The sequence below is a fragment of the Salmo salar genome, chromosome ssa23 (genome assembly GCF_905237065.1).
Source record: "Salmo salar chromosome ssa23, Ssal_v3.1, whole genome shotgun sequence".
Classification (NCBI taxonomy): Eukaryota; Metazoa; Chordata; class Actinopteri; order Salmoniformes; family Salmonidae; genus Salmo; species Salmo salar.
This window is the reverse complement of record NC_059464.1, coordinates 862,340-884,033: the sequence shown is the minus strand read 5'-3', so window position 1 is coordinate 884,033 and position 21,694 is coordinate 862,340. Positions and strand designations below refer to the sequence as shown.

Sequence of the window (21,694 nt, the reverse complement as noted above, 5' to 3'; positions counted from 1 at the left end):
GAATTTTGGTTGAGAGGTTAGGAGGTTTAAATGTTATATTTGTTAGTTGTTAGATATTACTGCACTGTCGGAACTAGAAGCACAAGCATTTCGCTACACTCACAATAACATCTGCTAATCATGGTGAAGGTGGACATGGGCGGCGTCCCATGTTTCCTCCGCGCGCCGGAACCAGTCATCCACTGCAGGAGCCTCGATCTGACTCTGATGCCAAGGAGCCAGAACTGGCTGATACCCCAATACACACTTGAAGGGGGTGAGGTTAGTGGAGGAGAGGCGGAGCGAGTTCTGGGCCATCTCTGCCCAGGGCACGAACGCTGCCCACTCCCCCGGCCGGTCCTGGCAATAGGACCTCAGAAACCTACTGTCACGTCCTGACCAGTATAAGGGGTTATTTGTTATTGCAGTTTGGTCAGGACGTAGCAGGGGGTGTTTGTTTTATGTGGTTCGGGGTTTGTTGGGCTATGTTCCTATGTAAGAGGGGTGTTTGTTTAGAGTGTTCCGGGGTTTTTGGTCTATGTTCTATGTTAGTGTTTTTCTATGTTCAGTCTAGTCTTTCTATTTCTATGTTTAGGGTTTGTTGATTGACCTTCAATTGGAGGCAGCTGTTCCTCATTGCCTCTGATTGAAGATCCTATGTATAGGGATGTTTGTGCTATGGGGGTTTGTGGGTAGTTGTTTCCTGTTTTGTGTCTGTGCACCTGACAGGACTGTTTAGTGTCATTCGTTGTTTTGTATAAGTGATTTGTTTGTTTTTCCTTCTTTCGATTTAATAAAGAGGATGAGTATACACGTTCCCGCTGCACCTTGGTCCAATCCTTACAACAACCGTTACAGAACTACCCACATCCTGGTTTACTCTAAGTAAGGCTGACCGAGACCCCCAGACGTTCCATGAACGCCCTCCAGACCCTCGACGTGAACTGGGGACCCCGATCAGACACTATATCCTCAGGTACCCCGTAGTGCCGGAAGACGTGTGTAAACAAGGCCTCCACAGTCTGTAGGGCCGTAGGGATACCGGGCAAAGGGAGGAGACGACAGGACTTAGAAAAACGATCCACAACTACCAGGATCGCGGTGTAATCATGTGAGGGAGGAAGATAGGTCAGGAAATCTACCGACAGGTGCAACCATGGCCATTGTGGAACGGGTAAGGGTTGTAACTTACCTCTGTGCAGGTGCCAAGGAGCCTTGCACTGGGCGCACACCGAGCAGGAGGAAACATAAACCCTCACGTCCTTAGCCAAAGTGGGCCACCAGTACTTCCCACTAAGACACCGCACCGTCCGACCGATACCAGGATGACCAGAGGAGGATGACATGTGGGCCCAATAGATCAGCCGGTCGCGGACAGCAGACGGAACGTACAGACGCCCAGCTGGATACTGGAGGGGAGTGGGCTCTGTACGTAACTCCTGCTCAATGTCCGCGTCCAGCTCCCACACGACCAGCGCTACCAGGCAGGAGAACGGGAGTATGGGATTGTGATCCGTGAGCCGCTCCTCTGTGTCATACAGCCGGTAACGTCTGCCTTCTCATTTTGGGAACCTGGTCTGTAGGGCAGGGTAAACACAAAACGGGTAAAAGACATGGCCCACCTTGTCTGACGAGGATTCAGTCTCCTCGCTGCCCGGATGTATTCCAGGTTGTGGTGGTCAGTCCAGATGAGAAAAGGGTGTTTAGCCCCCTCAAGCCAATGTCTCCACGCCTTCAACGCTTTAACCACAGCCAACAACTCCCGGTCCCCCACATCATAGTTCCGCTCCGCCAGGCTGAACTTCTTCGAGAAGAAGGCACAGGGGCGGAGCTTCGGTGGCGTGCCCGAGACATGGGGGGAACATAGGAATATATATACACAATGTGATTAGAGAATGTAAACCAGGTGTGCGGGGAACAAGACAAAACAAATGGAACAATGAAAAATGGAGCGGCGATGGCTAGAAGGCCGTTGACATCGACCGCCGAACGCCGCCCGAACAAGGAGAGGAGCTGACTTCGGTGGAAGTCGTGACAGATATAGGCCAAATCAAAGATGCACTACATCTGGTTTTTGTAACCTTGATTATTTTGTGTTTTTGTTTTTTTTCACAGAGAGAAAAAAAACGGATTAACAATAAACCTGATTTATATGATCCTGGATTGAAAAATATGGTAGTAGTTTTGAAAAACTGAAAAATATCTAGTGAGTTTGAAAACCTTAACAATGTTGTTTATGATCATAACATAATCAACATCATCATAGTTGATAATGAACTGTGTTTGTATGAGATATATTGCTGTTTTTAAGAAGATCAAGCCTGTTTTGTCTTGTTTATTCCACAGAATAGAGCAATGTTTCCCAACCTTGGCCATCGAGTACCCCCAACAGAGCACATTTTTATTGTAAACCTGGTCAAGCACACATGATTCAATTCGTCAACTAACCATCAAACCCTCAATGAGGTGTGTCCAGGGCTACAACCAAAATGTGTACTGTTGGGGGTACTCGAGGACCAGGGTTGGGATACTTTATATTGTAAGACCCAAAAACGGATATGGTATAAAGTAAATTGGCTAGTATTCCTAGTGTTGATTTTTCAGTGTAACATTTCTAGTGTTGATTAAGGTGTTAAATTAACTCTAGAACTGTTAAATGAACATTCATTGGTGTAAAATAACCTGTGTTAGTGTTAATAACCAGTGTTAAACCAAAACCACGCCCATCATAATGACATTTCCCAGCAGTTTTTTTGAATTGTTTGTTTCAACATCTATGTTTTTGCATCTTCATTCATTGATTAATTACTTGTATCTTACTCAAATACAAATAACATAATTTGGTTTATTAATCCAATCTGTTACTTGGACTTGTTGTACCCTTCACTGAAATGGTTGTTCCACGAAGGTCCTATACATAGGGGCAGTACTCAGTGACATCACTTCCTGAAACAGGAGGTAAAAAAATATATAACATAGTTTCACAAAATTAACATTCAATGTATCAAAATATATGTTCATACACAGGGAATGTAATCAATATTTACAGTAATAAACATACACATACAATATTAAATCAGGATAAAAAAACACAATTTGGACATACTGAAACTATAAAAACGGTTTCAAGTCAAACTCCTCATTAATGCCAAGAGGCGACAATATATTGAGCCTGTGGATCCAGAAAGATTCCCTTTGAAGAAGTTTCCTCTCAATGTCCTCTCCCCTACGTGACATCTTGACCATTTCTATTCCAATGTATCTCAGAGAACTAATAGGATGCCCACATTGTACAAAATGAGCAGCAACCAGATTTTTTCTCTCACCTGTCCGTATAGTGCTGCGGTGCTCACTGATCCGTGTCTTAAGGCTTCTACGGGTTTTCCCTATGTAAGACAGACCACAAGGACATTTCAACGTGTAAATAACATTGGTGGACATGCAGGTAATAAGGCCCTTGATCTGAAATCTTTGTCCTGTGTAAGTGAAGCTGCATTGATATAAAAATAATTACTTTCACACTACTAGAAGAAAACAAAATTGGTTTTGCAAAAACAACAACAAGAACAACAACAAACAACAAATGGGGAACAATATACACAATAACAGAGCATAAAACATTGCACATTGCTGATGTCCATGTGGTCCCGTGTGGCTCAGTTGGTAGAGCATGGTGTTTGCAATGCCAGGGTTGTGGGTTTGATTCCCACAGGGGACCAGTATGGAAAAAAATGTATGAAATGTATGCATTCACTACTGTAAGTTGCTCTGGATAAGAGTGTCTGCTAAATGACTAAAATGTAAATGTCAGAATGGAAAAATTACAAGTGCTGTTTATGCTTACTCTGCATTCGTAACCAGGTGGGAATGTACCTGTTGTGAAGTCATAAATACCAGTTGGATGCATTCATGTGCTTTTGAACTTGTTGAGAAACACAGATTTGCTAATGGCCAACATCTGCTTAAACCGTGAACTAAAAGTACAGCTATCAAGCTTGTAAATAAATTATAGTATTCAAAAACCATATGAATAGATTGCTTTTTATAAATAATGCTTTGTTGTTGCATTTAACTGTCGAAAATGCTGTTATCGAGGTAATTTCCTTAGTAGGTGATGTCAGAGTGGAATAAGTGGGAGCTCAGGATGATGACGAGTTTCCCCCTAGTAATTACCAGTTCAAATGGAATTTTCCCAGTCATATGTGGTAACGTTCACTTCCCACTTGGCCAGGAATGCAGCATTTGTGTACAGTAGTAGATTATTCATGTTGCTAACACCCTCCACTGGGGGCATTAGCCTAGAGTATGTCACCTCATCTGAAACAAAACCCGAAATTACATTTTCTTTCACTGATGGCCAAGAATATCATTCTGAAAGCCATTCCCCTACTAAGCCACACCTCTAGTCTTCTGATCTGACCAGGTGGATTGTAGCTAGAGATGGGCACAAATTACAAATTACAATTATACCTCCAGTCTTCTGATCTGACCCTGTGGATCATAGCCAGGATTGGACATAAATTACTATTTCACTTACAAAATACAACTACAAAATACCCTAAAGACCAAAGTATCGAAATAAAATACAAAATAATGATAAAAATAAAAATCTACCTTAGGTGAATGCATTGACACTCTGGATAAGAGCATCTGTTAAATTACCCAAATGTAAATGTATATGTGAAAACGAACAACTGCAAAGCACACTGGGTATTTTCGGCCTTGTTTCAGGGCAGAGCTCATTAGAGTAATACTCAGCATGCTTTGCAATCATTCATTATTACATAAACTGTACATTTTAATTTAGTTAATTTAGCAGACACTCTTATCACACCATAGTTCTATTAGCATTTTGATACCAATGTAGAGTGAAAGGGGGGCACACAACTGTGAACAACTATAAAGAAATAGTATAGAAAAGTATTTTGTATTTTGAAAATACACATTACAGCTTTCAAAAATATCTTGTTCCAAAATACACTGGACTGTTCTTCAGCCCAGTGAAATACAACATACAAAATACTCAGAAGTAATTCAAATACGTATTTCAAATCCATGTAACATAAATACTTCCCATCTCTGGTTGTAGATCAATAACCAAGCTTCAACAACCCAACCTGGCTCTGGCAATGGATTGTGAAGTGACCCAACTGCTTGCTCAAAATAACCCAACATGTGTTTTGTCCAATATTTACCCAAATTGAATTGTTTTTAAACCCAGCATTTATTTTGTCCATCACCCAACCATGCAGACACGTGTTAGAGGTAGCTGCACTATTGAACCCAAACATTATTCCAGAATTTAGCATGCATTGGAGAGATGAAAGGGAAAGGCTAATGGCCTGAATTATGCTGTATAGTGCTCTTTATTCTCTTGTAATGTGGACAATATCTAAATTATAATTTTGATTAAACACTCGATTTCAAGTGTAGGCTATTCAGCATTGTAAAAAAAACACTGTCCATCGGAGATGCACGATGCAGAATTTCACCATCAGATTCAGTTACAAATGCATGTTTATCTAAAAGATATACACCTACGGATAAATCTTGATCTGCCAATGGGGTTTGAGTTTACATGAGAGTATCCAACTAGTTTGTATGGCGTTGCTGTATTGGTTGTCAGTGGTTGTCAGTGGAGTGAAGGGCACCTCTGGATAACGGATTCAGCACCATGGACCGAGCACCCAGCGGTTGGCTACCCACACATCCACAGACAATACCATCTCTAGCGCTACGATTGCGAGAGCGACATAGCAGAAACAGCAGCCTACAGCGCGGACCAATAGAATGGCTGCATATCAGATTCACAGCCAACCCGAATATCTGCAGATGCCTGCATCAAAGCGTTGAGATTTATGCTGGTTTGCTTAAAGATAAGCCATCTATTTTTAGAATCTGTAGTATACATTTGATCGTTTTCTTTTCTATGTTTACATCTTCCTTTTATTCTTTCTCGACTTTCCCTACGGCGTGTTTGAGAGAGATACCCCCCTCTGTCTGCTTCGTCGCGTGGACTGAGATAACAGCCGTGCTATTGATTTTTTCTCTTCAATGGAATACATTTTTATTCTAATAGCGAGTGTTGGCAATACATTTCGCATCTGCTGTGTACCGGTATTACCCTCTATGAGAAAGACAATATTCCATTATTCTTAGCTGAAGATTGAGACACCACACATAGACACAACAAGAACCGGGAAACGTTCATTCGTAGAGCTTTCAGTTCCATAGCGCCTTGTATTGCTCCCCCCTCGATACCCCAGGACCGTGGACAGCGCTTGTGCCAGTGGCCGCAGCTCGGTGTGAAAAACAACTATTAGGCCTAACGGTTAATCACAATCATAACAAGATACTCAAGAATTTACTAAAAGTAAAGATTACAGGCCGTGATTCTGTATGGATTATACCAGAAGACTCTACTGATTTGAAGGTAAGACATGGTGGCGTTATGAGCAGTTGTTATTCTGCAGCTTGTGTCACCATCATTATCAAGTGATTTAATCAACATGCTATTAACAATACAGTATATTCGGTTTTTTAATCATTGCACTGTATTTGTCTTTATTGGGCACGATTAAGGAACCATTTTAAAATTAGAGTGCACATTTTTTGCTTGCATTTTTTGGGGGCTTGCATTTCTTTATCTCCATGTCATGTGTCATCAATAAACAACATTTATCAATATCACAAATAAAAAATATGTAACATCAACAAATATAACATCTATATCTATATCAAAGCTGTATTGTGCTAAAGGGGATGGTGTTTTCATTCAAGGCTTCCATTTTGAAGTTAAGATGGATGCTTGCGCACATTTCTTTATCATGCTTCCATGGCCTTATCTCGCTTCTTATATAAAATTCATATTATCGATCTAATGTTTGGCCTGGTAAGATTAATTTTAATTTGCATTCGAAATTAGAGATATTGGACATAATTCATTTTATCAATGATATTAACATCACGATTGAAATGAATATTAAACAAATCCTTAAAACATATTTGTATAGTGAGTGCTGCGAGATTTGGCCGTTATGAATTAACTGTCTAAGAGGTGTTATATAGCCCAAGGTCTATTCATTTATCTGTGACTAACAAAAAAAAACTTGCAGCTATGAATCTCCTATAAACATAGGCTATTTAATAAACGTGATAATTATTCATAGCCTAATTAACACACATATAAGGAACTGATTCATTCATTCAAACCAAGCTGTAAAGGAATTTGATCATAAAATACTTTACCCCAGCATTTTCCAAGATCCACAATTATTGTTTTAATAACCATTGGAAATGCATTCAGCAATCAATGTACAGCTTATCTTCAATACAATTTTCACCCAAATACCAAATGTTTACCATGCACAAAAAGCTGTAGCATACTACTTTGTAATGCACTTTCCCCTCTGTTTATTGACAGGTACCATTTCTCCACTCAGAGAACAAGAATCTTTGGTTCTTCCCGTTAAAACACTTTTGTCAGATCCCCCAGAGAAGAGAACCAACTCTCCCTCCATAACTCTCTCCCCCAGAGGAACCATGGGTACCGTACTGTCCCTCTCCCCCAGCTACCGGAAAGCAGCCCTGTTCGAAGATGGCCCGGACACTGTGGGCCACTACACGGCCGTCCAGAACAGCAAAAACTCCAAGGACGCCAAGAGCCTCAAGCGCCAGTCCCTCATCAGTGTGTTGCCATGGAAACGCATAGTGGCGGTATCGGCCAAAAGGAAAGGTTCCAAAAAGCTCCCACCAGACGACGGGCAGAAGTTCAGCACTGAGCACACCAGCACCAACAGCCAGAAGCTGAAGAAGTCCCAGTCCTGCGCCAACTTGTCCTCTTTCACCACGCAGGAACCCACCATAGCTGCCACCCTCCCCACCTCCAAGACCGTCTCCAACGTTTCTGCCACCGCTAAGAAGAACCCGCTGACTGGTTCCACGGGGGGCCAGGCAACGAACGCGGGCACGCCCAAGCGTGTGATTGTCCAGGCCTCCACCAGCGAGCTAATGCGTAGCCTGGGTGAGTTCCTGTGCCGGCGCTGCTATCGGCTGAAGCGTCTGTCGCCTACCGACCCGGTGCTGTGGCTGCGAAGCGTGGACCGCTCCCTCCTCCTCCAGGGCTGGCAGGACCAGGGCTTCATCACCCCAGCCAACGTGGTCTTCCTCTACATGCTGTGCCGTGATGTGGTCTCCTCCGAGGTGGTCAGCGAGCGGGAGCTGCAAGCCTCTCTGCTCACCTGCCTCTACCTGTCCTACTCCTACATGGGCAATGAGATCTCCTACCCGCTCAAGCCCTTCCTGGTCGAGGCTGAGAAGGAGGCCTTCTGGGACCGCTGCCTGGAAATCATCAACCGCATGAGTGGCAAGATGCTGCAGATCAACTCCGACCCACACTACTTCACCCAGGTGTTTGCCGACCTCAAAAACGAGAGCAAGAAGGAGGAAGAGAAGACAAGGTTGTTGATAGGCCTCGACCGATAAGAGGAACCATGGGAGAACGGTAAAGGGAGGAACAGGGGAGAAGTGGGACGGGTGGGATGTGGATAGGGTCAGGGTGGCACGCACGACTACAGAAAAAACAGGACTGTTGTCTGGTATTCCCATCTTGAATTAGGAGGAAATTGGTTTAACTGGAAGCCCATAATGACCAATCAGGAGGCTCTGGTGTCATATATCATGTTAACAATATTTGGGCATTATAGTACTTACAGGCAATCACACAGATACAATTACTGATAACCTTTATGTTGAGTCAACAGTAAAACACTGCCTTCAGGACATTTGATAACAGAGATGCAGCGTGGTCTGGGGCTGGACACATATTACATATTACTTCAATAGCAGCCAAACCTGACAAGATTACAATGATAGAAAATGATGACCCCTCATAAACCCCAAACAGGTAATCAAATGTCAATGACTTGAGTAAAAAGAAGAATGGCTGAGTAAAAGACAGATACATTTTATGTGTCCAGATTCAGAGTCAAGAGAATCACTTTAGGAACTTCAGAAGTTGTGAGGCTCCTGCATCCCTTTTCCCCCTCTGTAAGCTGCATTGGCATCCTCAATGACCCTAAATATTAACACAGACAGTGGAAACACCAGATAACTTCACTGTAGTAGTCTGCTCATGTACTGTACATACTTAGGGGGAAAAAAACTAATAAACTATAAGAGAGTCATCAAAGCAACCAAAAGCAAAGCTAAAGAGAGGATCCGTGTGGATTCAACAAGGCAATGTGGGGGTACAAGAAACATCATGATTCCACTACGCATGAGACCACGTCCCATGTCATCATGTGTCCACTCAGGACATCACGTCTTTACACGTCTTGATTTCCTAATGTCCCCCACACAATTGCCAATGCCCCCTACCTCACCACCAACAATAGCCCTGCCCAAGTCTATCCCCACAACATTGCACTTCTTCCCACAACAAGCATGCCTGGTTTTATTTCACCATTTACAGATAAGAGGGTAACATTGCCAAACCTCATCACCCATCAAAGTCCTGATTTGTGTTTTGGTATGGAGAGGAGGCTAGTCCTCGTCAAAGAAAGTGATATGGAATGCCAGTAGAACATACTGCTGAGTTGATTGACTTCCATTGCACTGAAACAACACTAGTTGAGAACTACAGGAGACTATTATTGTGGCACTTCATATGATGTGTCCACCTCCTTGGTTTCCATTGAGGACAGAACAAAATGGATTCTCCATTCAGTCATCTCATAAAGAGACTCTTTCCTCCCCACTGATGGTTATTTATGTAACGACTTGTGTTGACATGCATGTGTGCTTCTATGGGTTCCTAGCATGCAGCTTTGTGTTCGCACACCACGACAAAGTCCTAAATGGCGCCTTATTTCCTATGTAATGGGCTGCTATGGCCAAAAGTAGTGCACTACATAGGGAATAGGATGCCATTTTAGACATACCCCACATGATTTTAGACAGAGCAGTATGCTGCAATGCTGCCCTTACCTTAAATAATTATGAAATCATGATTACTGATTAAGTCTTCGTTTTGATGAAATCCCACCTCCTGCAAGGTTGTGCCATATCGCTCTGAAGATTATGATTTATAAAAACAACAAGGCATGTCTTGGATCATCATGCAGAACAAGAAAGACTTCGTCATGCAATCATCCTATACATTTCATTAATTATTATTATATTATTGTGTATGTATGTTGGAGATGACAGAGCCAGTGACTTGTGTTCTACCAATGGCAACATGTAACAAGAGAAATATGAATTATCTGTCCATTTCAGAATCTCCACTGACTTGGCTACGTAGCGCTCAATTGTAACTGCCATTGATATTATCAGCAGTCTCAAACCTCATGAAAAATATGCATATGAAAATTAGATTGCAGAGCCTGCATACACGTTCTTCCTGTATGATGTGTTTGGGATGGATTGAACAGTAGATAGCTGATGTATAACTTTCAGATAAAATTGGAATTATAATTATCAAGACATTTTCTTTGCAGTTGAACTGAGTTCGGTGGTATGGGTTCACTGCATATTCTCATACAATACAGTTACACTTCCATGTGCTTGAAATAGTTACTGAAAAGAAAAGAAAAAAAATTCACTGAGGGTTTGCTGCTTCCAAATTGATGCTAGTAAGTGAACATTTGAATATTGCCCTCTTTTCATTGCTATTAATGTTTATAGCTCCAACCACATTTGAATGTGTGTAATTATTATCTTTACAATTTCAGATAGTTACAGTAAATGGTAAAATATTGACATCTGGAAATTTTGCAAACTCTATCTATAGGCCTTCCATGAAAATGCACATGTGTAAACTGGCCAATAATACTGATGAGTAGAAATGTAGTGCAAATGACAAGCAGTGAAAGTTCTATACTTGGACTTTTATATTGTGTAAAGCAACAGAGATAGTGACTGCCAGGTGGAGTTTCCACCATTTTGTTTTCACCTATTCAGTCCATTCAACTCAGCAAGGGCAAGTCGCAAAGAACAGAGGGAAGGAAACAAATGTTTGGAATGGATCCCCCAGACAGTTTGGAATGGAACACCCAGCCTGTTTGGAATGGAAAACTCAGCCTGTTTGGAATGGAACACAGCCTGGGACTCTATGGAACTTTATGGAGAGGGGTGAGGTTCACCTTGCATCCTACCTTGACTAAGTCATAACTATGTGCCATGTTTTCACTTGCAACACAAACAAGACAACACGTTTGTACAATACAAAGTTAATGGGGTTATTAAATGTTTTCCCCTTTTAATTTGTGAATCATATTGTGTGCAACTTTGTTGAACAACTCATTTCAAAATAGTGTTATTAGAGTGAAGATGAGGCAATCTGTGACTAATGTATGTGGATGTGTGACTATGTATGTGAGTGAGAAGAATTTCATCAACTGTTACATTAATTAACTTTATATAAAAAATACATTTGCAAGTCTTTATTAAATGTTCATTTTCATGTAAGATCGTGTGAATGAATGTTGAACATTGAGGAATGTTGAACATTGAACATTAGACAGAAAGGCTTGGTGGAATTTTCACTGTATTGGATACACCAATCCTGTCCCAGGGACCACACACTATAAAACTATATTGCAGACAGGCCAAATACTTTCCACCTCCTAGCCATATAAAGCATTGTATAAACAATATGAGGGGAAAAATCTTACCTTCATCTGTAGGCCATGGAAGCCATCCCTGTAAAAAAATAAAAATAACCTAACTTCCCATGAGCCTGCACTACCCAGTCTAGCCACAACGAGGCAGTAGAGAGTTGTGGCCCATCAGCAGGAATGCTGAGCAACCTGTAGCTTGGAGATCTGAGAGGATAGATACTGTATCTAAGTACCGTCATGGAAATAGCTTCACCTTTCCCTATGATTGGCTGGGTGGAATGTTGGATAAGAGAGGATTAGGTTGCTTAATATGTCTGCCAAACTATAGCCATGTCTGCTGTGAGACTGCTGAGGTAGCCTCTACTATCCATGGCAGGCTGACTTGAGACGATTACATTGCAGTCGAACTGCGGAGAATCACAGGTCTACAAATCACCTTGCCTTCCTAACGACGACTTACTATGTGATTAAGATTAGCAATTTTGTGCCTTGTCTCGGTTAAAGGGAACCCCCTTTAAAAACACTGGGTGCGCATTGCCTTGCTCAAACGCTAATCTGCAGCGGGGTGGGCAACTGCAGTGCGGAATGGCCTTCTCTGAAGTGGTGGAGGGGTTAGGAGGAACTGTCCACGGTTGGTGGGGCTGAACGAGCAGCTAGCTGTTTGTAAGTGTGAGGGCCGTTTGTAAGTGTGAGGGCCGCTGTCCCTGGTCCTGACCAATGTAGAGGCGCTGTCTGCAGTGCTCAAAGGAGCGCCTTCGCAAGATACCACACATCCAGCACAGTTTAGAATCTAGATTCTAGCTGCTTATTCAAAATTGCAGATCACGATGTCAATCTATGAACTCCAATAGTTACATTGTGTGCGTAATTGGTTAGCCCATACTATTTACTGGTAAGCTAGGCTACATACAATGTGGCGTTTAGGTCATAGCTTGGTTTAACAAAATAATTGTATTGAGAATACTCAATATTACACAGAGAATAGGCTACATGGATAAGAGTGTGTGAGAGTGGGAGGGGGGACATTCCATAAGATTACCAGCCTATCCATCAATCGTGCAACGTGAGGGACGTGCATTGCACGAGATCATTGACGAGGAAGAAGAAGAACGTTCATCGAGGGCTTCCTCTGAATTCGGCCAATCAAAATCGAATGCGTTGTACTCGTCAGTCGTGCAGTGTGTGTAGCGTTGGTTCCTCCTGCGTAGCTAAATAGGTAGGATACAGTCCTACTGTCAGTGCTTCCGACTGCCGTATGAATTACCATTCAGAGCTGCACCTCTGAACATCACCAAACGCGAATATGGCGGCCCGGGTAAGATATTTTCTCGTTTGTTCAATATCTCCTTGTCAAAATTAACATTTTATTTCATTGTAAATATTGTACAATGCCGAGTGCGACGTATGGTTTACAGGCAAGAATTTAGCTGCAGCAACATCGTACCTGAATGTCAAATTCGACGTCGGCTCAGCTATTTCGATGCAGAATGTTTTTTACGCCCTGGCATTCAGTTTGATAGGCTCCCGCACAACCTTTTTTTTACGGGTCGCAGAAACAATTTATCTGTCTTGTATAATCAGCCTACAGTCAGAGCTAGGAAGCTACCGGCCTCTACAGCTAGCCACTGCATTAGCTGAGTGAATCGGTTAAAGATAATCCTGGATTTTACATGCCCTTTAGCCGACAGAATGCTTAAAAGGGCAATTGAAACATTTTATAGGATATCTGTGCAAAAAGTGCTTGTAATAATTTTGTGAAAAGCATATCACAGCAGCGCACACATGCGTCCTTGTCCATAGCACGACCTCGACCTCGCGGGTGTCTTTTTATTAGGTTGTATAGTTTATGGCAGTTTTGGGAGTCCAGAATATAATCTGTGCTTTCTTGTATTGAAAAGCTATTTTTGCGCTATATAGATCTTGGTTGGGCAACCCCCTTTTGGATGCCCATGGATCAATTTCAAAAAACAAAAACAAATATTTTGGGGGGAATTCAGTCAGGGTCAATTTACTGTTGAGAGTTAGAATGGTAGAACAAACAATTGCAGGAAATTAACTCTAAAACTAAAAAGCCCCCCCAAAAAATCACTTATGGCCACCAAATTTCTTTGAAGCCTAAATTTCATCAATGTTGTCCAGCCACAATCTATAGCAGGGGTAAGCAACCCTGTTCCTGGAGTGCCGCAGGTATATATGCTACGCTCAACTTGAACAGACAACATCTTTCTGCTGCATTATGTAGGTTAGCTATGACCTGCCTGGCCTGCTGATAGAGACTGGTGCCACTGTGCTGCCAAATTGCTTTTGGAAATACCGTATATCTCTGGATTATAATCACAGGATGGAGCACCATTTAGAGCTGGTCGACTGTCAACTTATGCAACGCACCTTGGCATGTAGGCCCATCACTAATGCTGATTGAAGCTCTTCTCCTGTCTCTCCCAGTTTAAAACCATTACATGATGTGGAGATTTAAGCTTGCCCATAGAATTTACATAGCTCCAGGCAAAATTGTAATATAGGTGGGGCATAATAGCATGAGATTTTCAAATCAAAGCCTATTCCATTGGTTGATGTTGTTGCACACCTGCATTATTCAAACTTGTATCAGAAGACACTATTGGCAATACCCCTCTGTGGTTTGAGAATAAGGACTGAAAATGGAAACCACAAGGATCACCTTTCCATTCTCAGTGAATTCTTTGTTGAAAGATAGGCCTATCTACAACAAGACAGCTTTGATTTGTCAGCAGGGTTTGCATCCAGCCAGGGCACCTTTGGCACACAGACATGACCAGAGGCGCAATTTGTGAAAGTCTGACTAGAGCTGTTGTGTTATTTAAAAAAATCTCCACCAGAGGTGTCTATCACAAATTCCAGGACACTGCTGAGTTACATGACAAGGCATTTTTGGGTGAACCAAATATTTTCCCCTATAGTGCTCTAGTATAATGGCCCCAATGGAATTACAAGACAGTATTGAATATGCAATCTTTACACTATGAAAATAACCGAAATGTCATTCTTTAAGATAGTATTCTACTCCTTGCCATTAAGTGTCAAGGCAATGATTAGCTTTTGTACATAAGTGTACCGGATTCAGAAGTTTGTTTCAGGCGATAGACTTGTTAATTTGTTATAATTTCAGTCGACAGACTTGTTTATTTGTTATCATTTCAGTCGACGTACTTGCATTACAGGCATTGAGACGCTTTGAAATCTATGCCTGAGCGAGAGGGAGAATGTGCATCTCTGTACCGAGCCAAGGCATCTGATGATACATTTTTAGTCATTCACAAGGTATGTGTCCACTGGCATTGGTCTCCCTCCTTCCCTCGCCCTTGCAGAGTGCACTGCATATTGTTGCTGGGCCTAGAGTGTCAGAGCTGCTGAGAGGGACATAGATGGTATCACAGCACACAGTGGACATTTTACAACAGAGTGAAATAGCCTACATGAATACTCCTTTCTAAATTCCCTTACTAAGAGGAAAACATAGGAAAGGACACGGATTCACTATGAACAGTAGACCTAGAGAACTCTCATGAGGACCGCCACAGGGAAGGAAGACCCAGAGTTACCTCTGCTGCAGACGATAAGTTCATTAGAGTTACCAGCCTCAGAAATTGCAGCCCAAATAAATGCTTCACAGAGTTCAAGTAACATACACATCTCAACATCAACTGGTCAGAGGAGATTACATGAATCAGGACTTCATGGTCGAATTGCTGCAAAGAAACCACTAATAAAGGACACCAATAATAAGAAGAGACTTGCTTGGGCCAAGAAACACTAGCAATGGACATTAGACCGGTGGAAATCTGTCATCAGACCGTCTGATGAGTCCAAATTTGAGATTTTTAGTTACAACCGCCGTGTCTTTGTGAGACGCAGAGTAAGTAAATGGATGATCTCTGCATGTGTGGTTCCCACCGTGAAGCACAGAGGAGGAGGTATGATGGTGTGGGGGTGCTTTGCTGGTGACACTGTCAGTGATTTATTTAGAATTCAAGGCACACTTAACCGGCATGGCTAACCCAGCATTCTGCAGCGATATGCCATCCCATCTGGTTTGCGCTTAGTGGGACTATCACATGTTTTTCAACAGGACAATGACCCAACACACCTCCAGGCTGTGTAAGGGCTATTTGACCAAGAAGGAGAGTGATGGAGTGCTGCATCAGATGACCTGGCCTCTACAATCACCCAACCTCAACCCAATTGAGATGGTTTGGGATGAGTTGGATCTCAGAGTGAAGGAAAATCAGCCAAGTGCTCAGTATACATGGGAACTCCTTCAAGACTGTTTGAAAAGTGTTCCTCATGAAGCAGGTTGAGAGAATGCCGAGTGTGCAAAGCTGTCATCAAGGCAAAGGGTGGCTACTTTGAAGAATCTAAAATCTATTTTGATTTGTTTAACACATTTGCTTACTACATCATTCCATATGTATTATTATGTAGTTTTGATGTCTTCACTATTATTATACAATGTAGAACATAATTTAAAAAAAATAATAACCATTGAATGAGTAGGTGTGCCCAAACTTTTGACTGGTACTGTATGTGTGGTCATCTATGGCCTTGTAGTAATGTCTAAATGGGCATCTCTTATATGGCCGGTGGTGTAGGAGAATCTACATCCTATGTTGACATCCGATCCTCTTTATTTATGTTAACATATTATGTTATGTTTATGTAACGTACAACTTGTAAATAAACAAACACAACAGTGCAGCGGAAAGATTACTCAGCAAAATCTTTGTTCTGTGCAAGATGGAATGGAATGGGGAGGTTTTCAACATGACAAGAATCAGGATTTAAGATTGTTCGCGGGAGTGTGACAGGATACGAGAAAATTACAGATTGAATTAGATAGCATTCTCCCTCCTGTGAATCTCTACACATCCTCTACAACCGATAACCACCCCAAACTATGACTCCCACAAACTGCAACTAAACTACTAGCAGTAAACTAAACGACCTTACACAACCACTTTCTGTCCATAACTGTCCCTGCCTCCAACAGTGCATACAGGTCTTCATAAGGATGTCATAATAATGTCATAACTGCACTGGTAGTATGGACTGGCACAATTAGAACATGACAGAGGAGACTGGTGGGTGGAGATATAGGAGGACAAGCTCGTTGCAATGGCTGAAATGGAATTAATTGAAAGGTATCAAACACAGAGTTTCCATTTATTCCATTCCAGCCACCACTGGACCAGAACACTTATAGCCAGACCCAGACTGAAGTGTATTGAGACTGTGATGAAGCGCTGAGCGATTAACCAAGACTTTATTTTTTGGGATATTAAACAACTAATTGACCGACGTCGGTCCAATTACTTGAATTCCATTTAGTTCAGCCCAGCACGCCATTTCTCTAGAGAGAAGTCAAATACTTCACGAGAGAAAGGGCTGAAGGGAGTTGTAGTTTTCATTAACCTTTTACTGCAGTGGGCTAAATCAGGGTAACACAGAGTGTTTCTTGGTAGTCTTAAATAAATCTACTCTGAAACAAAAGTATACAGCTCACACACATGGTTATGGGCTTAAAAAAAAGAAGGCACCTGTACCATGTCAGATATAGAGTTGAAATGTATTACATTTTGTGTTTGTATCCCAATATTACACTTTATATACAGTACATCACAGAATACTGACTTATAGCAAAACTGTTTGACATAGAAACACTGGATTTTCAGCAGGTTTAAAAAATATATGTTTATTAATTATGAAAAATAGGTAATTTCACTGCAGGAAAGGGATATGCAAAATTCAACCTAGTTCAGAGCAGAAACATGGTAATTAACAACAATGACCATAATCAATTGCGCCTGAATTTTCCAGCTTGGACAGAGATGGTCCGTGTTGGAGAGGATCAAAACCGTAATGTATCATGGGTAAATTGGGACTGACTGATCTACAAATAATAATGAGTAGTTATTTTTGATGCAAGGTCCTTTGTAGCTCAGTCAGTCGGCAGTCACCTGCCATGTCGGCTGCAATGTCGGCTGCAAGCCAATGGAAACACTTTTACACCTGCAATGTTACTGCAGTGATCCACTATATGGATAGCCACACTAGCTTCACCCTCATGTCGGTGCTAGCAAGCTAGCAAGCAGGCAAGGTAGTGCTAGGTATCAACAGCCAATCCAGTAGGGGCTGGAAACTATAGTGAGCCTCGATTGGTCAACAGCAACGCGATGTCGAGGAGTACGCAACAAAAGTTCAGCTTTTCCCAACTTTGGTCCCGCCCTATTTATGCTCCCTCGCCATGCTTGTATCGCCCAACGGTTCCTGCCCACTTGGCTTCCCTACATTGAAAATTAATGGGGTTTCGTTATTTCAACGCCCACAACGTGCTAGGTGGATTTCTGCCATTAGGTTTGAGGAAGATCGAGAGCTACCAGTACCTAGCTCGCCAATCAATTCTGAAAGTACACTACATGCATTTTTTCATGTGTTCCATCGCAGACTGTCATAAACATAAAACTCCCGGCTACTATCCAATAAAAGCCATATTGACATTATCCCACCCCTGGTTAGCCACTATTGGCGATTCTTCAAATAGCCACCCTTTGCCTTTTATTTATTTATTTATTTATTTATTTCACCTTTATTTAACCAGGTAGGCAAATTGAGAACAAGTTCTCATTTACAATTGCGACCTGGCCAAGATAAAGCCTTGATGACAACTTTGCACACTGTTGGCATTCTCTCAACCAGCTTTACCTGGAATGCTTTTCCAACAGTCTTGAAGGAGTTTCCACATATACTGAGCACTTGTTGGCTGCTTTTCCTTCACTCTGCGGTCCGAATCATCCCAAACCATCTCAATTGGGTTGAGGTCGGGGGATTGTGGAGGCCAGGGGCCGGATTCACAAAACCTTCTTAAGAAGGAATTTCTACTTAACTGCCATTTTTTCTTAAACTGTAGACTTAAGAAGAAAGTTAAGCAAAGTTGTTATTCCTCAATAAAGTTATTGGAAATGTTCTTAAGGTTTTTCCTAAGTTTCTTCCTAAGAAAAAAGTTAAGAAGAAATGGGATTCTTGAAAATAATGCTTTAGGATTTCTTCTTGGAAATGTACTTAACTTTAGGACAGCTAAACCCTTGTTTTGAGACAAATTAATACTTTTGTAATCATGAACGTTTTCTTGCGCCACAGACACAGTTGGCTACCGGATATTTAAATACAGCAAGAATACAAATTAAACACGCATTATCTAGCTAGCTAGTAATTAACAATATATTATAGAAGTGTTAAATAACTAGCGCTATCTTATCAATTTGCAAAGAAGAACTTGGCTGACTTTGCTAACGTTAACGTCGTTAGCTATGTTGGCTATAATGTCTTTACATGTTAGCTAGCTAACGTAGCTAACTAACTTAATGGTCGCGCAGTCCCTCTACCACCATCTCTATGATGGGCAACACCTTCTCCTCCAGCTGGTCCACATGAATGGTCTCTCAGCTCCTTTCTTCTTAGCAGCCGACTTGATGTCGGACCACTTCTTTTTTACGGCGTCACTGTCCCTTGCCATACCCCCAACGGCAGATACAGTCTTGGCCACTCTCACCCATCCTTTCTTTTTGGTCTCTGCAGTGACCCCGCAGTTATCAAGTCTCCCCAACAGCAACCTTTTCCTGGTTGCTATTTCCTCCACCATCACTTCAATCTCTTTTCTTGGTTATCCATTTTTGATTTTGATATAGCTAGTCTGATGGCTATAATGTGTGAAAAATAATCTCTTTTCACACCCAGGCGGTGTGTTGGGGCATTGTCCTGTTGAAAAACAAATGATAGTCCCACTAAGCCCAAACCAGATGGGTTGGGAAGGCCAAATTACAGAGGAAGAACTTTTTGAGGCTATTAAATGCTTTCAGTCTGGAAAAACCCCAGGTCTTGATGACCAGTAGAGGTATATCAAGCCTTTTTTGATATACTAAAAGCTCAATTGTTTGATTGTTTTAACTATTCCAATAGAAATGGTAGTCTGTCAGGTACTCAGCAGGAAGGTCTGATTTCACTATTATTAAAACAAGACCCAGATGGAAAATAGAAAGATCCAGTCTATCTAAAAAACTGGAGGCCCCTTACACTTCAAAGTTGTGATGCAAAATACTAGCGAAATGCATAGCACTCAGAATTAAAAGGGTTTTACCAGGTATTGTTCATCTTGATCAGACAGATATTTTACATGGACGATACATTGGAGATAATATACGACAACTACTAGAAATAATAGAACATCATGAAACATCTAAGAAGCCAGGCCTGGTATTTATAGCGGATTTTGAAAAGGCGTTTGATAAAGTAAGACTGGATTTTATTTATAAATGCCTGGATTTTTTCAATTTTGGCAATTCTCTTATAAAGAGTAAAAGTAATGTATAGCAACCCCAGGTGTAAAATAGTAAATAACGGCTACTTCTCAGAGAGTTTTGAATTGTCAAGAGGAGTTAAACAAGGGTGTCCTCTGTCACCATATCAATTCGTTATGGCCATCGAAATGCTAGCTATTAACCTCTATGGGCTAGCGTCCCACCTACTCAACAGCCAGTGTAATCCCGTGGCGCATTATTCAAATTCCTCAAAAATGCTAAAACTTCAATTTTTCAAACATATGACTATTTTACACCATTTTAAAGACAAGACTCTCGTTAATCTAACCACACTGTCCGATTTCAAAAAGGCTTTACAACGAAAGCAAAACATTAGATTATGTCAGCAGAGTACCCAGCCAGAAATAATCAGACACCCATTTTTCAAGCTAGCATATAATGTCACATAAACTCAAACCACAGCTAAATGCAGCACTAACCTTTGACGATCTTCATCAGATGACAACCCTAGGACATTATGTTATACAATACATGCATGTTTTGTTCAATGAAGTTCATATTTATATCAAAAACCAGCTTTTTACATTAGCATGTGACTAGCATGTGACTAGCATTCCCACCGAACACTGCCGGTGAATTTACTAAATTACTCACGATAAACGTTCACAAAAAGCATAACAATTATTTTAAGAATTATAGATACAGAACTCCTCTATGCACTCGATATGTCCGATTTTAAAATAGCTTTTCGGTGAAAGCACATTTTGCAATATTCTCAGTAGATAGCCCGGCATCACAGGGCTAGCTATTTAGACACCCAGCAAGTTTAGCACTCATCAAAGTCAGATTTACTATAAGAACAATTTTATTACCTTTGCTGTCTTCGTCAGAATGCACTCCCAGGACTTCTACTTCAATAACAAATGTTGGTTTGGTTCAAAATAATCCATAGTTATATCCAAACAGCGGCGTTTTGTTCGTGCGTTCAAGACACTATCCGAAAGGGTAAATAAGGGTGACGAGCATGGCACAATTCGTGACAAAAAAATTCTAAATATTCCATTACCGTACTTCGAAGCATGTCAACCGCTGTTTAAAATCAATTTTTATGCCATTTTTCTCATAAAAAAGCGATAATATTCCGACCGGGAATCTGCGTTTAGGTAAACAGACGAAAGAAAATAAAGCATTCGGTCGACTCGGGCACGCGCCTAAGCCCATAGTACTCTGATCGGCCACTTGCCAAAAGCGATAATGTGTTTCAGCCAGAGCCTGCCTCGATATCGTTCAGCTTTTTCCCGGGCTCTGAGAGCCTATGGGAGCCGTAGGAAGTGTCACGTTATTGCAAAGATCCTCAGTCTTCAATAAAAAGAGCCAAGATGAAACACAATTTGTCAGACAGGCCACTTCCTGCATGGAATCTTCTCAGGTTTTGGCCTGGCAAATGAGTTCTGTTATACTCACAGACACCATTCAAACAGTTTTAGAAACTTTAGGATGTTTTCTATCCAAAGCCAATAATTATGTGCATATTCTAGTTACTGGGCAGGAGTAGTAACCAGATTAAATCGGGTACGTTTTTTTATCCGGCCGTGTCAATACTGCCCCCTAGCCCTAACAGGTTAAAACCTCTTCAGCGTCTCATCCCGTCAGCGGGATCAAAATCCAGCGAAAAATCATATCGCCAATTAGCATAAAAAAAGTAATATATATATATTTTTTTAATTAATAATTTTTTGTTTG

The 21,694-nt window shown here is 41.5% G+C and overlaps 2 protein-coding genes across 5 annotated transcripts in view; both read left to right on the top strand.

The window, feature by feature from the left end:
• The first annotated feature begins 5,639 nt into the window (after window positions 1–5,639).
• On the top strand, window positions 5,640–11,422 carry LOC106583881 (cyclin-dependent kinase 5 activator 1). The gene is made up of 2 exons (XM_014168502.2): window positions 5,640–6,412; window positions 7,403–11,422. Exon 2 carries the CDS (start codon window positions 7,522–7,524, stop codon window positions 8,461–8,463), a length of 942 nt encoding a protein of 313 aa, XP_014023977.1. The 5' UTR covers window positions 5,640–6,412; window positions 7,403–7,521; the 3' UTR covers window positions 8,464–11,422.
• A 1,241-nt stretch (window positions 11,423–12,663) lies between these two features.
• Window positions 12,664–21,694, top strand: part of LOC106583880 (vesicle-fusing ATPase) — a 50,350-nt gene continuing 41,319 nt past the window's right edge. Inside the window, exon 1 of one of the 4 annotated variants that reach the window (XM_014168501.2) lies at window positions 12,664–12,915. In XM_014168501.2, coding sequence (XP_014023976.1) covers window positions 12,904–12,915 — 12 coding nt within the window. In that variant the 5' untranslated portion in view covers window positions 12,664–12,903. Of the gene's footprint in view, window positions 12,916–14,879; window positions 14,901–21,694 lie in introns of those variants that run through there. The other 3 variants (XM_014168500.2, XM_014168499.2, XM_045706276.1) reach the window with 3 other exon arrangements.

Excerpts from the sequence above, each read along its gene's own strand:
- LOC106583881 (XM_014168502.2), top strand. The coding sequence starts at position 7,522 with ATGGGTACCGTACTGTCCCTCTCCCCCAGCTACCGGAAAGCAGCCCTG.